Consider the following 15430-nt stretch of genomic DNA (forward strand, 5'->3'; position numbering starts at 1 on the left):
TCTGAATAACTCTCGATTTATTTTAATTTTTCTACCGAAATGCGTAAAATCATAATAAAAAACAGCAAAGTCAGCGGCAGTTAACTGCCTCTGGAGCCAATGGCAGTTAACTGCCGCAGGGGGTAATTTGATCATTTACTTGTGTCAATAGAAAGTTATCAATGTCAGAAAAGCAATTTTCTTTTCCTATTCTCATGCTAACTAATGCTTGTACTTTCCAGTTTTCATAGTTATACCCGAAACATCTTACAAAACAAACTCAATTCATAATTTCCGTTGCAATATTTGCAAACACCAACATCATCATTATCAAATTCATCCTTAAACCATATTGAGTGTTTCTTCACCACCTTCTCTCTCTATGGGTTGTGGCATGTGCTAAAAGAACACAAAGACAATCCTTGATTTGGAGACACCACAACATTCTTCACCCACATGCTTTGAATAAAAGATTTTATTAGAATATTAATCAATAACTGTTGTTCAGAAGCTGGAGTGCAGCTTCTGAAGTGAAGCTCCTGAAGTGCAGAGTGCTCCTGAAGTGCAGAGTGCTTCTGAAGTGAAGCTTCTGAAGACAGCTTCTGATGTGCAGATTCTGATGTCTTCAGAAGCTTGAGTCTAGTAACAAACTTGGTTAGCGTATTAACCAAGGTAGTTAGTTAGAGGAGTTTGTTACAACACCCAGTTGTATATATACTCACTCATGTGTTGTAAACAAGAAGTGTAAGTGTGTAAGCGTGATGAATCCGAGAGAAGAACAAGTGTGTAAGTGTAAGAGTGTGAATAAAATTTTCTCTCTGAGTATTTTTCATCATTATTTGTTAGTTCTTCATCTCTTCCAAAACAACTTATTTCCATAAGCACTTTCCGTTGCGCATAGAACATAGTGATTGTTCTAACAATTGGTATAGAGAGTCTGGGTTAAATCTTAGGGAAACACGAGTGAAAAGTGAGGAGAATCATCATTGGGAAACACTGAGTGAGGTGTGTGTATTGATTTCTCTTATTTCTTGAGATTTAGCGAGATGAACACTAACAGTTTTGGATCAAATATCTTGGTTCTTGATGGCAAGAACTGGGAACGATGGAGAGCTTTGATGAGATCTTTGTTTGGCGCACAAGATGTGAGTGATCTTGTGCAGAATGGCTATGAAGATCTTGCTGCAAATGCCACAGAGGTGCAGAAAGCATCTTTCAAAGAAAACAAGAAGAAAGATTGCAAAGCTCTTTTCTACATTCAACAAAATGTTGATAATCAGCATTTTGAGAAGATATCCAAGGCGACAGGATCCAAAGAAAGCATGGGATATTCTGGAGAATTATCACAATGGGGGAGAAAAAGTGAAACAAGTGAAGTTGCAATCATACAGGAGGAAGTATGAAATGATGCAGATGGAAGAAGATCAGAAAGTGAGTGATTATTTTTCCAAGATAACTGAGATTGTGAATTTGATGAAGAATTATGGTGAAAACATTTCTCATCAGATGGTAGTTGAGAAAGTCTTGAGATCTTTGAGTCAAAAGTTTGATTTCATAGTAGTAGCAATCCAAGAAGCAAAGGATGTGAAGACTATGAAGATTGAAGAACTGCAGAGTTCTCTTGAAGCACATGAACTATTGGTGATTGATAGAAGTTCTGAGAGATCAGACCAACAAGCCCTTCAGGCTCAAACAATCAAGAAAGAGGGAAATTCCAAGAATTTCAAGAAAGGGAAGGGTAAATCAAACTGGTCAAATAATGGAAAATCTAGAGCTAAGAACAAAACTGAATCTTCCAAAAGAGGAGGTTTTGTTAAGAATCAAAATAAGAAGAAGGATTTTGACGAGAGTAAGGTTCAGTGCTATAATTGTGACAAGTTTTGACACTTTGCTGATGAGTGTTTGTTCAAGAAAGATCAGAAAACTGAAGAAGCCAATATTGCTCATGAAGGTGACCTTGATGCAGTGTTGTTAATGGCTGCTACATGTGAAGATAAGATGAAAGGTGAAGAGTGGTATCTTGATTCTGGGTGTTCTAATCACATGACAACGCATAGAGAGTGGTTAACTAATTTTGATGCTAGCAAGAAAACTAGTATCAAGTTAGCTGATAACAGGAAACTTGCAGCAGAAGGAAGTGGAAATATAGTGATAAAGAGCAATTTTGGTGGTAAAATCATAATTGAAGATGTATTCTATGTTCCAGATATGAAGTGTTGTTATACCCTGTTTTTGGACCTAAAAATACTGGGCCCAATTTCATTTCAAATTTTGTCAATTATCAAATTTCAACTGCACAGTTCAAATTGTCTCTGCCTCGCAGTATTTTCAATCACAATTTTACCTATGTTTTTCTTGCATAAAACCTTTCGAAATGTCTTTACTTGTCTTGTAAGTCATTCAAAAGTGTCTCTGAATCATTACTTTGCTTTTTCTACAGTTTATTTCAAAATTTGCAAAAAGTCGTACAGAAGGGTATTTTGGTCATTTCCTGCAGTGGGACCCATTTTCATCCTTGTGACTGTCTCTGAGTCTTTTCAGATTGTTTTTTGCATTTCATCAGTAAACCTTGTTAAAATTCATTTCAAATTAGCGTCTGAGTCAGTGTCAGGTCAATTTGAATCTGTTTAGGTTGTTTTTAGCCCCAGGGGCATTTTGGTCATTTCACATAAAATTTTGGCATGGGGAGGTTACTTTGAAGTACCTCATTTAGGCCATTGGTTCGTTTTAGTCCGTTTTGTCAATTTTATTTTTGTTTCGCTTTACGTTTAGTCAAATTACGTTTTTTATTCAATTTTATTTTTAGATTGCATTTTGGTCCCTCAATTGAGGTCCCAAAATTGCATGTTTTGTCCAAAAGTTTTTAATTGCATTTTAGTCCTTACTTTCATTTTTCAGTCCAGTCCATATATTTTTCAAATTTGCAAACATGTCCTTCAAGTTAAAATTACAGGGCAGCGCTTTTTTTCTTTCAGTCCAATGCCACATGTCAGTTTCCTATTGGTTCCAATACACACATGTCAAGCTATAAAAGGTGTACAGTGCCACACAGACCCATTAATCACACGCCAACTCATAAACACAATTCCAACTTTCTCTCTCTCAGCAGTTAGAACAAAAACAGAAAATTTCTCAGAATTTCTCAAGAACACCAAGAACAAAAACCCTAACCGTTTTCCAGAAACCCTAATTTTCATCAGAATCAACATTTTTTGCATCAATCCTCAGAGATTCGTGTGAATCTTCATCACCGGATTGAAGATTTTCCTGCAATTCCAAGTGCGAGCTCACATTGAAGCAAGCTCAAGCACTGATCACAGGGTTTCCTCACGTAAATCTAAGAAACATTGAAGCAAGCTCAAGCACGTAATCACAGAGAAGTAGAGAAAGAGTCAGAGAAGATGAAGAATCTGGACCGGTGAAGCAAACGGAATCAAAATCATCAAGAACAGAATCAAGATTTCCAAAGATTTCCTCCATTAAAGGTTTCAACCAAAACCTTAGGTAAAACTCAGAACTTCTTCTCAGAAAATAATATCATAGTTTAAACCTGTAAAAAATCACGCAAGCAAGCATATCAAAAATTTCCAGAATTCAGATAAAGCCGTAACCGTAAACACAAAACCTAGATCCACAAGGATCTAAGTTTTGAAAGCAAGAACAAGTATCAGAAAAGCCATCAAACGACGAAACGATGTAGATCTTTAAAAGATCTAAACGTTTTTTGTTCAAAAATCAAAAAAATCATTTCAAAACCGTATGAAGTTTTCCAAGATCTACGTCGTTTCAAACCGAATTTGAAAAAATGATTACTGGATTCGTGTTTATGGTTAAAGGACGAATCAAAAGATGTAAAAATCTTTAAATTCTGGAAATTTTAGGTCACCGGAGTTCATGAACTCGCCGGAGAAGATGAAGTTTCCGGCGGACCTTCAAGGTCTCCGCCGTAGCTTCATCCTCGCCGGCGGCGAGGTTAGAGAGAAGTGAGAGGAGAGGGAAACTTAGAGAGAGAAAGAAATGAAAGAAATGGACTGGACCGGTATCCACGTCCTTATATAGACGCTTGAACCGGTCCGGTTTATTTCGTTTTCATTTTGAACCGTAGGATCTAGGGTTTTCTCCTTTGAACGGTTGTGATGCGTTATTACCATGTGCCTGATCTACGTTACCGTGCACTGTGTGTTTTGAACCGTCAGATCTGAATCTGGATCAATCCAACGTCTCTGAGGCCTTTGGATGATCCAGGCCCAGTCTGTATTGGGTTTTGGTTTGGGCTGGAAGTTTTTTTACGTTTTTTGCTCCTTTTTTGCTACTTGCACCATACTTGCCTGCTGTTTGCACCCTTTGTTCATGTTAATTTTTGTCAATAAATTCCAAGAAATTTACCATGTCATTTTACTATTTTTCTTGATAATTTTCAGTGGTATTTTACTTGGAAAAGTTGGTAAAAATTTTAGTGTTGTTTTGTCAAGGGTTTTTACTATTTTAAGTCACTTTTCTCGCATTTTTACCCGTTACTTCATGTGCATAATGTTCGTGTTCGTCATGTTTGATTTGCATACTATTCCATATGAATTTTGCTACTGTTTGCTATGCATATGTCACTGTTTTGATGTGTTGAATTTTGTTCTTGCATCATGTGCATTATTCATTACATGTTTCCGGCTTATTTTCATCGTCACTTTACCGTTTTATGCCATACTTTCTTCCATCGCTTCATGCCATATTCTTTCTTTTTTTTACCATTTTCTACTAACATTTCCTTTCATATTGATCACTTCATAGCACTTCACCATCTTCACTATTGTCTCCATTAGTTTAGCTTTCTTTTTTTTGCAAATTGTAATTCATTCGGTGATGTAATATTTTACCATTGGTTTGTAGCTTGGCAAAGGGGCCATAGAATGTATTTAGGGAATTTTTGTAATATGGACTATGGACACTATGACGCACCGGCACGCACACACTCACATTAGATGTATGCATAGGATTGTATGGTTAGATGAATGCTTAGGTTTAAACACTTAGATAAAAATCAACTTTTTTCCAAAACATGCAAATAATACTTGAAAACCTTTTTGAAAATAAAATGGAGTCAAAACTCCTTATTTCCCCCTTTATTTTCTTAAGTAAAATTTTCAATAAACCTTAATCTTCCTTGGGCTTTATTTTTGCAAAATGACTAATTCCACCTCACACTTTCCAAATCTTATGCCCTTGAGGCCTCTCATCTCCTTTCTTCAAAATCTCTTTTCAAACTTAAAATCAACCAACAAAAACAAAAACCATTTTTTGAGAATGAACTACGAACGGTTTTGATCCCTTAAAAGGGTACGTAGGCAATGAGTCAAAACTCATCCAAGCCGAAATAAAATCAAATTCTACTTCTTCTCACCCCCATTCTTAACTAATCACACTTTCTTTTTTTACAAGTAAGCAATAAAACTAAAGCGTAGAAATAAGCTTAGGAGAACGGTTCTTATGGAATACCATAATCGCTCCGGGTGCCTAACACCTTCCCGTAGCGAAAACGACCCCCGAATCTAGAACTTTTCAAGGGTTTTTCTCCTTTTACCCTTCCCAAGAAAAAAGAGAGATATCAACGGTCAAAAGGTTCAAGTCCAATTAATGGCTTGGCACCCAAAAACCATGATAACAGAAATGGCGACTTCACTGGGGACTCTTTTTAGCAGGTCGCGCCTAGTTTTCCTTAGTTTATATTTACGCTTTGTTTTATTGCTTACATATGAATACTTGTTTATTTTCATTTGACGTGTGGGGTGAGAATATCAAAAGTCCTAACCCGGGCTGAGTGAACTTATGTTTAGGTAGAGATATAATCGACAATTCGATCCGGGGGTTGCCTCGTGTATTGGATTATGCGATCAATCTCACATAGCTGAGGCATTTTGAAGGTGATATTGTCGGCGTGTGTTGTCATGCTTAGGCACTTCACTTTCAATTGTTCGACGAAGCTATGAACCGTAGTTACCAAACCCATCCTAGCCTTTTTAGGACGTAGTGCGGTGGCTAAATTGAGTGTTGTCTCAAATTTTAGTCGTCACGCGATACTACACTCAAACTAGACCTTCTCACAAATAATCATGGAACGGGTGTCGTCCTGTACTACCATGATATATGTGAGAGAGGTTGCAGTTTGGGAACTGTGTTAGAACCTCGGTTACTACTATCCAAAGCCTTAGTTCACCGGACGCCGTGTCCATCCGTGGCCCTGTTACTTTGAAACTCAACCCACTTTGTTATTTAACAACACAATCATGCATACATGCATTCATGCATAAACATTTTTCATGCATTCATCGAAGGGTTTAAACAAATGGAAATTTTTGTAAATAATCACAGGTATGAAGAAGACTAAGTGCTACAAGTTCAAGGAAGTGGATTTGGTTAGTTTGAGAGAGTTGGCACTCAAGGTCAAAAGTCAAACAGGGTTCCGACTCCGGTATGGGGGATTGCTTACTTTGCTCCGAACCGATGTGGACGAGAAGCTAGTGCACACTCTAGTGCAATTTTATGATCCAAGCTTCCGTTGCTTCACTTTCCCGGACTTCCAGTTGGTTCCTACTCTCGAGGCTTACTCCAATCTAGTGGGTTTACCTATAGCCGAGAAGACGCCTTTCACCGGTCCCGGGACTTCTCTTACTCCTCTGGTTATTGCTAAGGATCTCTACCTCAAGACTTCCGACGTCTCCAACCATCTTATTACCAAGTCTCACATCCGGGGGTTCACTTCGAAGTATCTTCTTGATCAGGCTAATCTCAGTACTACTCGTCAGGATACACTCGAGGCTATTCTTGCTTTGCTTATCTACGGACTCATTCTCTTTCCGAACCTCGACAGCTTCGTAGACATGAATGCTATCGAGATCTTCCATTCCAAGAACCCGGTTCCTACTTTGCTAGCAGATACCTACCACACCATTCATGACAGGACTCTCAAGGGCCGTGGGTATATTCTTTGCTGCATATCTCTTTTGTATAGGTGGTTTATTTCGCACCTTCCGAGTTCCTTCCATGATAACTCGGAAAATTGGTCCTACTCTCAGCGGATTATGGCTCTCACTCCTAATGAGGTGGTCTGGATCACTCCTGCCGCTCAAGACAAGGAAATTATCATGGGTTGTGGAGACTTTCTCAACGTACCTCTTCTTGGTACTCGTGGAGGAATTAACTACAACCCCGAGCTTGCTATGAGACAGTTTGGTTTCCCTATGAAGTCGAAGCCCATCAATCTTGCTACATCTCCAGAGTTCTTCTTCTACACGAATGCTCCTACCGGACAAAGGAAAGCTTTCACGGATGCTTGGTCTAAGGTTCGAAGGAAGAGTGTGAAGCATCTAGGTGTGAGATCCGGGGTTGCTCATGAGGCTTACACTCAGTGGGTGATAGATCGAGCTGAGGAGATTGGTATGCCTTATCCAGCTATGAGATACGTGTCTTCGTCCACTCCATCTATGCCTTTACCTCTGCTCCCTGCGACTCAGGATATGTATCAGGAGCATCTAGCTATGGAGAGTCGTGAGAAGCAAGTGTGGAAAGCTCGGTACAATCAAGCTGAGAATCTAATCATGACTTTGGATGGTAGAGACGAGCAGAAGACTCATGAGAATCTAATGTTGAAGAAAGAACTAGCTAAAGCCCGGAGGGAATTGGAAGAGAAAGACGAGCTGCTTATGAGGGATTCCAAGAGAGCCCGAAGACGACGAGACTTCTTTGCTAGATACTGTGATCCAGATTCCGAGTCTGATGATCCTCCGACTACTTCCTATGCTTGAGGGCTTCGTGTGTTTATCTTGTTGAAATTTCAAAGTCTTCCTTTTCGAAAATGCTATGTAGTGTTGATTATTTGCAAGATTTCTAATTTGTTTAAAAATCCTTCGATGAAACAAAATAAGTCTTTCGCATTTGCATTTGCATATCATGCATCATATGCATCATGCATTGGTCACAAAGGCTTCCAAGTGCTCACTATCTCCTGGTTCCTCTGCCGCAGTGTGAAAAGTGGCTCGTGCTCAGAGAGTTTACGAACCTGATAGAACCGATCGAACCAGAGAATACAGAAGAAAGAAAAAGGCTATGGAAGAAGAGAACACGCAGCTCCGTACCGAATTGGCATCTTTAAGGGAGGAATTGGCCAAAGCTCATGATGCTATGACTGCTCTGTTGGCTGCTCAGGAACAACCAGTTCCTGTGGTTTCTACAGCTGCAAATGTGACTCCTACCGTAACAACTGATCCCCGCTCTATCATGCCATCCGGGTATCCTTACGGACTTCCGTTGTACTATACTACTAATACAGGGGCAGGGACCTCTGGTACTACCAACAATGGCCCAATCCCAGGGGCAAACTTAACTCCTATTAGTACCGCCTTGACTCAAGCTGCAACAACTGTTACCGAGCCCATTGTGAATGCGGTGCCTCTATTTGTCCATGCTAATGCGCACCACGAGAGTATTGCCACAACCGGAACTATGGAAGAGAGAATGGCAGAACTTGCCAAAGAGCTCCGACGGGAAATTAAGGCCAACAGGGGAAATGGAGACTCCATCAAAACCCAGGATCTCTGCTTAGTATCGAAGGTAGATGTTCCAAAAAAGTTCAAAGTCCCGGAGTTCGACAAGTATAACGGGCTGACTTGTCCTCAAAATCATATTGTCAAATATGTCCGGAAGATGGGCAACTACAAGGACAATGATTCCCTTATGATCCATTACTTCCAAGACAGTCTGATGGAGGATGCTGCAGAGTGGTATACTAGTCTGAGCAAAGACGATGTCCATACTTTTGATGAACTAGCCACCGCTTTCAGGAGCCACTACGGGTTTAACACTCGATTGAAGCCGAATAGGGAGTTTCTCAGGTCCCTATCTCAGAAAAAGGAGGAAAGTTTCCGTGAATATGCGCAAAGGTGGAGAGGGGCAGCTGCCCGTATCACTCCTGCTTTAGATGAAGAAGAAATGACCCAGACGTTCTTAAAGACCTTGAAGAAAGATTATGTTGAGAGGATGATCATCGCTGCCCCGAACAACTTTTCGGAGATGGTCACCATGGGAACCCGTCTTGAGGAAGCCGTCAGGGATGGAATCATTGTGTTTGAGAAAGCTGAATCCTCTGTGAATGCATCGAAGAGGTATGGTAATGGACACCACAAGAAGAAAGAAACGGAAGTGGGGATGGTATCAGCTGGAGCCGGTCAATCTGTGGCTACTGTTGCTCCTATCAATGCAGCTCAAATGCCTCCGTCATACCCATATATGCCGTATTCTCAGCATCCGTTCTTCCCACCGTTTTATCATCAGTATCCTTTGCCACCAGGCCAACCTCAGGTTCCTGTCAATGCCATCGCTCAACAGGTACAACATCAGCCGCCAGTTGATAAGTGCTCAAAATGATCTAATTCATGTGTTAGTTTAGGCATATTTGATGAGTTGTTTTACAAATTATTGATGGAAAAGCTTCAATTATGTGTCTAAATGCCATTTATGCTTTGCATACCTTACTTTACCCTTTTTGTGCAGGAAAATACAAGCAAGGACCAAAAATATTAGTTGACCAGAGACAACACGCCATAAGCGTGTACCAAGCCATAAGCCTAGAAGCCAGACTTCAAGAAACTCGCCATAAGCGAGTATTTGGCCATTGGCGAGATTTCTCCAGAGGCTTCACGCCATAAGCGTGTTCATGGCGAGTTCAAGAGATTCAACAGGATAAGGGGCACGTGGAGCATAACCATTGGGGCAGAAGCTGATTTCGTGCATCTCGCTTATGGCGAGTTATTTTGGCCATAAGCGAGTTGTCAAAACACAGCCCATATAAATAGTTTTTCCTTCTCTCTCTTGATATAGAATTACATTTTTATTCATATTTTCCTGGTTTTAGAGAGAGACTAGGGCTTTTCTAGAGAGAGAAACACAAGGCAAGGTAGTTAGGAGTAGATTCAAGCCAAGATTTGTTGAGACATCATGGATCTTGTCATAGAATCTTCACCCTTTCTTCATCCTTTGCAAAGCTATCATAGACATATGTAGCTACATCTACTCTTGTAGTTTTGAGGTATTCAAACAAGCTATTATGTAATCTTTTGATCTTTTAATATATGGTTCTAGCTTATTTATTCAATATTGTTGTTATTCTTGCTTTTATTGTTTTATTGAGATTCAAAATGATATGGACACATACTTTTGAATCTAGAAATAGAATAACAATCTATCTTAAGTTATCACTCTAGACATGGATGTTAATATTTGATAATCACTTTTAATCTAGGACTTAATGCTTTTGGGTAATTTAATCGGTTGGGAAATCGTCGATTAAACTACCCAATCGACTTTGTGATCGTTTAAATGTTTGGAATCGATGTAGATAACGATATCATTTGGACACGAATGATATTGTCGAGTGATTGTGATAATATAGTTTAAAAAGCTAGAATCCGTTAATTGATCGAGAGATTGCAGTTGTTACGCTTGGTTGATGTCTCTGACCGCAAGCGGAATAGCCCTATCTCTTCTCGTTTTACTTTTATGTCTATTAGGAAAATAGTTTTACACAAACAAACAATTTATACCCAAACACTTAACGTGACAAATATTGTGAAAATGCTTATGAAATACGCAACTCCCTGTGGACACGATCCTATATATACTTACGTGTAAATAGTTTTATGAGAGGTAAAAATCCTTCATCACCAGTTCAACAGCAGCAGCAGCAATATGCTAGACCAACTTTTCCTCCTATACCTATGTTGTATGCAGAACTTCTTCCAACTCTACTCCAGAGAGGGCATTGTACGACTAGACAGGGCAAGCCCCCACCTGATCCGTTGCCTCCAAGGTTCAGATCTGATCTCAAATGTGATTTTCATCAAGGTGCCTTAGGTCATGATGTCGAGGGGTGTTATGCTTTGAAGTATATTGTGAAGAAGCTCATTGATCAAGGGAAGCTGACTTTTGAGAATAATGTCCCACACGTCCTCGACAATCCTCTTCCAAATCATGCCGCTGTGAATATGATCGAAGTGTGTGAGGAAGCTCCTAGACTTGATGTCCGCAATGTTGCCACTCCTCTGGTGCCTCTACACATCAAGCTGTGCAAAGCCTTTCTGTTCAGCCATGATCATGCCAAGTGTCTAGGATGCCTCCGTGATCCTTTAGGTTGCCATGCTGTTCAAGACGACATCCAAAGCTTGATGAATGATAATTTTCTGACTGTCAGTGATGTTTGCGTGATTGTGCCAGTTTTTCACGATCCGCCTGTCAAGAGTGTGCCTTTGAAGAAGAATGCTGAGCCTTTGGTGATAAGGTTGCCAGGACCAATTCCTTATGTTTCGGACAAGGCAGTGCCATACAAGTACAATGCTACTATGATAGAAAATGGAGTAGAGGTGCCTCTAGCCTCCTTTGCCACAGTAAGCAATATTGCCGAAGGGACTTCTGCAGCGCTAAGAAGCGGGAAGGTTCGTCCGCCGTTATTTCAGAAGAAGGTAGCTACGCCAATCACTCCACCAGTTGAAGAAGCAACTCCGACCGTTGTTTCTCCCATTGCTACAGATGTGAACCAGTCAGGCAAGTCTATAGAGGATTCGAATTTAGATGAGATTCTGAGGATAATAAAGAGGAGCGACTACAAGATCGTTGATCAATTGCTGCAGACTCCTTCGAAGATATCTGTATTGTCATTGCTCTTAAGCTCTGAGGCTCACAGGAATACTTTGTTGAAAGTGCTGGAGCAGGCTTATGTTGACCAGGAAGTTACGGTAGATCGTTTCGGTGGCATAGTGGGAAATATTACTGCTTGCAACAACCTCTGGTTTAGTGAAGAAGAGTTGCCGGAAGTGGGAAAGAGTCACAATTTGGCTTTACACATCTCGGTGAATTGCAAATCAGACATGATATCCAATGTGTTGGTAGATACCGGTTCCTCTCTCAATGTAATGCCCAAGACAACTCTAGATCAGTTGAGCTACCGTGGGACCCCTTTGAGAAGAAGTACTTTCTTGGTCAAAGCTTTTGATGGATCTCGAAAGAATGTGCTGGGAGAGATAGACTTGCCGATAACCATTGGCCCTGAGAATTTCTTGATTACCTTCCAAGTGATGGACATTAATGCATCCTACAGTTGTCTGCTGGGAAGACCGTGGATACACGATGTGGGTGCGGTTACTTCCACCTTACATCAGAAGTTGAAATTTGTGAAGAATGGAAAACTCGTTACAATCCATGGTGAAGAAGCATACTTAGTCAGCTAGCTGTCTTCCTTCTCTTGTATTGAAGCAGGGTCTGCTGAAGGGACTGCTTTCCAAGGTTTGACCATTGAAGGTGCAGAGCCTAAGGAAGCTGGGGCTGCTATGGCTTCATTGAAAGATGCTCAGAGAGCCATCCAAGAAGGTCAGACTGCCGGCTGGGGCAAGGTGATACAGCTCTGTGAGAACAAGCGTAAGGAAGGTCTCGGATTCTCCCCGTCATCAAGGGTTTCCTCGGGAGTCTTCCACAGTGCAGGGTTTGTTAATGCTATCTCTGAAGAAGCCACTGGATCTGGTCTCAGGCCTGTATTTGTTACACCAGGAGGCATTGCGACAGATTGGGATGCCATTGACATTCCTTCAATCATGCATGTTTCTGAGTAATGCGTCTTGTTGCTTTAAATGCTTTGTTTTCAAAATAACAATCCTCTCGCTCTGCCCAAAGCGAGAGCGATATTTTCTGTAAGGGCATGTTTGTTTCGGCATTGCCATTGATTAATAAAATTTTGTCGTCTCTTCCACGACTACTTTTTTTTAGTGCTTTTTTCCCTTGGAAACAATGGTAATGCCAGAAAAAACCAAAACGTCTGTATTTTCTTATTAATTTCAAAAATCTGCATGAAAAAAAAAAAAAAACTCTTTCTAAAATCATCCAATCATTATATGCAGATTGAACCATAATAAACCCGTTGAACACAGTAATCCTACAGTTCCTCCAAGTTTTGATTTCCCTGTATATGAAGCCGAAGATGAGGAAGGTGATGACATACCATATGAGATCACTCGGCTACTTGAGCAGGAAAAGAAAGCCATTCAGCCTCACCAGGAAGAGATTGAGCTTATCAACATAGGTACCGAGAAGAACAAGCGAGAAATCAAGATCGGTGCTACTCTAGAGGAAGGGGTTAAACAGAAGATCATCCAGCTCCTCCGGGAATATCCGGATATTTTTGCATGGTCGTATGAAGATATGCCAGGTCTAGACCCTATGATCGTGGAGCATCGGATCCCTACCAAGCCTGAATGTCCTCCCGTCAGGCAGAAATTGAGAAGGACTCATCCTGATATGGCTCTCAAGATTAAGAGCGAGGTTCAAAAGCAGATTGATGCGGGTTTCCTCATGACAGTTGAGTACCCTGAATGGGTTGCCAATATAGTACCTGTGCCAAAGAAGGATGGTAAAGTCCGGATGTGTGTTGACTTCAGAGATCTGAACAAAGCCAGTCCAAAAGACAACTTTCCATTACCTCATATTGATGTGCTTGTTGATAATACTGCTCAGTCTAAGGTGTTCTCCTTCATGGACGGTTTCTCCGGTTATAATCAGATCAGAATGTCTCCTGAAGATAGAGAAAAGACGTCTTTTATCACTCCATGGGGTACTTTCTGTTATAAAGTGATGCCGTTCGGCCTAATCAATGCTGGTGCTACCTACCAAAGGGGAATGACTACTCTGTTTCATGACATGATTCACAAAGAAGTCGAGGTATATGTGGATGACATGATTGTGAAGTCAATAGATGAGGAGCAGCATGTTGAATATTTAACAAAGATGTTTGAAAGGTTGAGAAAATACAAGCTGCGATTGAATCCCAACAAATGTACATTCGGCGTCAGATCCGGCAAGTTATTAGGCTTCATTGTCAGCCAAAAGGGCATTGAAGTCGATCCTGATAAAGTCCGGGCCATCCGAGAAATGCCAGCTCCACAGACAGAGAAGCAAGTCAGAGGTTTCCTGGGACGCTTGAATTACATCTCCCGATTCATATCTCACATGACCGCAACCTGCGGGCCAATCTTCAAGCTACTCAGAAAAAACCAGCCTGTTGTATGGAATGATGAATGCCAAGAAGCTTTTGATAGCATCAAGAATTACCTGCTGGAACCACCTATCCTTATCCCACCCGTGGAAGGAAGGCCTTTGATCATGTATTTGGCAGTATTTGATGAATCCATGGGATGTGTACTTGGTCAACAAGATGAAACTGGAAAGAAAGAGCATGCTATCTACTATCTAAGCAAGAAGTTCACCGATTGTGAAACTCGGTATACAATGCTTGAGAAGACTTGTTGTGCTTTAGCCTGGGCCACTAAACGCCTGCGTCATTATTTGGTGAATCATACAACTTGGTTGATATCCAGAATGGATCCGATAAAGTATATCTTTGAGAAGGCGGCCGTTACTGGGAAGATTGCACGCTGGCAGATGCTTTTGTCTGAATATGATATTGTGTTCAAAACTCAAAAGGCAATCAAAGGTAGCATTCTTGCCGATCACCTTGCTTACCAACCTCTTGATGATTACCAACCAATTGAATTCGATTTCCCCGACGAAGAGATCATGTATTTGAAATCCAAAGACTGCGAAGAACCGTTGATTAATGAAGGTCCAGATCCCAATAGCAAGTGGGGTTTAGTCTTTGATGGTGCTGTCAATGCTTATGGTAAAGGAATTGGGGCAGTCATTGTATCCCCGCAGGGGCATCACATCCCTTTTACCGCCAGAATTCTGTTCGAATGTACAAACAACATGGCTGAGTATGAAGCATGTATCTTTGGGATCGAGGAAGCAATTGACATGAGAATCAAACACCTCGACATCTATGGAGATTCTGCGCTCGTCATCAATCAGATAAAGGGTGAATGGGAGACCCACCATGCTAAGTTGATTCCTTATCGTGATTATGCGAGACGTCTTCTGACATATTTTACAAAGGTTGAGCTGCACCATATTCCTCGTGATGAGAACCAAATGGCTGATGCTCTTGCTACTCTATCTTCCATGTTTCGAGTGAACCATTGGAATGATGTGCCAATAATCAAAGTGCAACGCCTTGAAAGACCTTCACACGTGTTTGCTATTGGGGATGTGATCGATCAGGCTGGTGAAAATGTGGTTGACTATAAACCCTGGTACTATGACATCAAACAGTTCTTGCTGAGCCGTGAGTATCCGCCTGGTGCTTCCAAACAAGATAAGAAGACCCTGAGAAGATTGGCCAGCAGATTCCTGTTAGATGGAGATATTCTGTACAAAAGAAACTATGACATGGTATTGTTAAGATGTGTTGATGAACATGAAGCGGAGCAGTTAATGCATGATGTACATGACGGTACCTTCGGGACCCATGCTACAGGGCATACTATGTCAAAGAAGTTGTTACGAGCAGGTTACTACTGGATGGCCA

General features: G+C 40.9%; 1 protein-coding gene across 1 annotated transcript; it reads left to right on the forward strand.

Annotated features, from left to right (window-relative positions):
• The first annotated feature begins 1383 nt into the window (after positions 1-1383).
• Positions 1384-9393, forward strand: LOC112418103 (uncharacterized). The gene is made up of 3 exons (XM_024774327.2): positions 1384-1833; positions 1891-2169; positions 9301-9393. The coding sequence occupies exons 1-3, from the start codon at positions 1384-1386 to the stop codon at positions 9391-9393; spliced, it is 822 nt and encodes a 273-aa protein (XP_024630095.2).
• The last annotated feature ends 6037 nt before the right edge of the window (positions 9394-15430 follow it).

Source organism: Medicago truncatula, chromosome 4 (assembly GCF_003473485.1).
Source record: "Medicago truncatula cultivar Jemalong A17 chromosome 4, MtrunA17r5.0-ANR, whole genome shotgun sequence".
NCBI classification, from domain to species: domain Eukaryota; kingdom Viridiplantae; phylum Streptophyta; class Magnoliopsida; order Fabales; family Fabaceae; genus Medicago; species Medicago truncatula.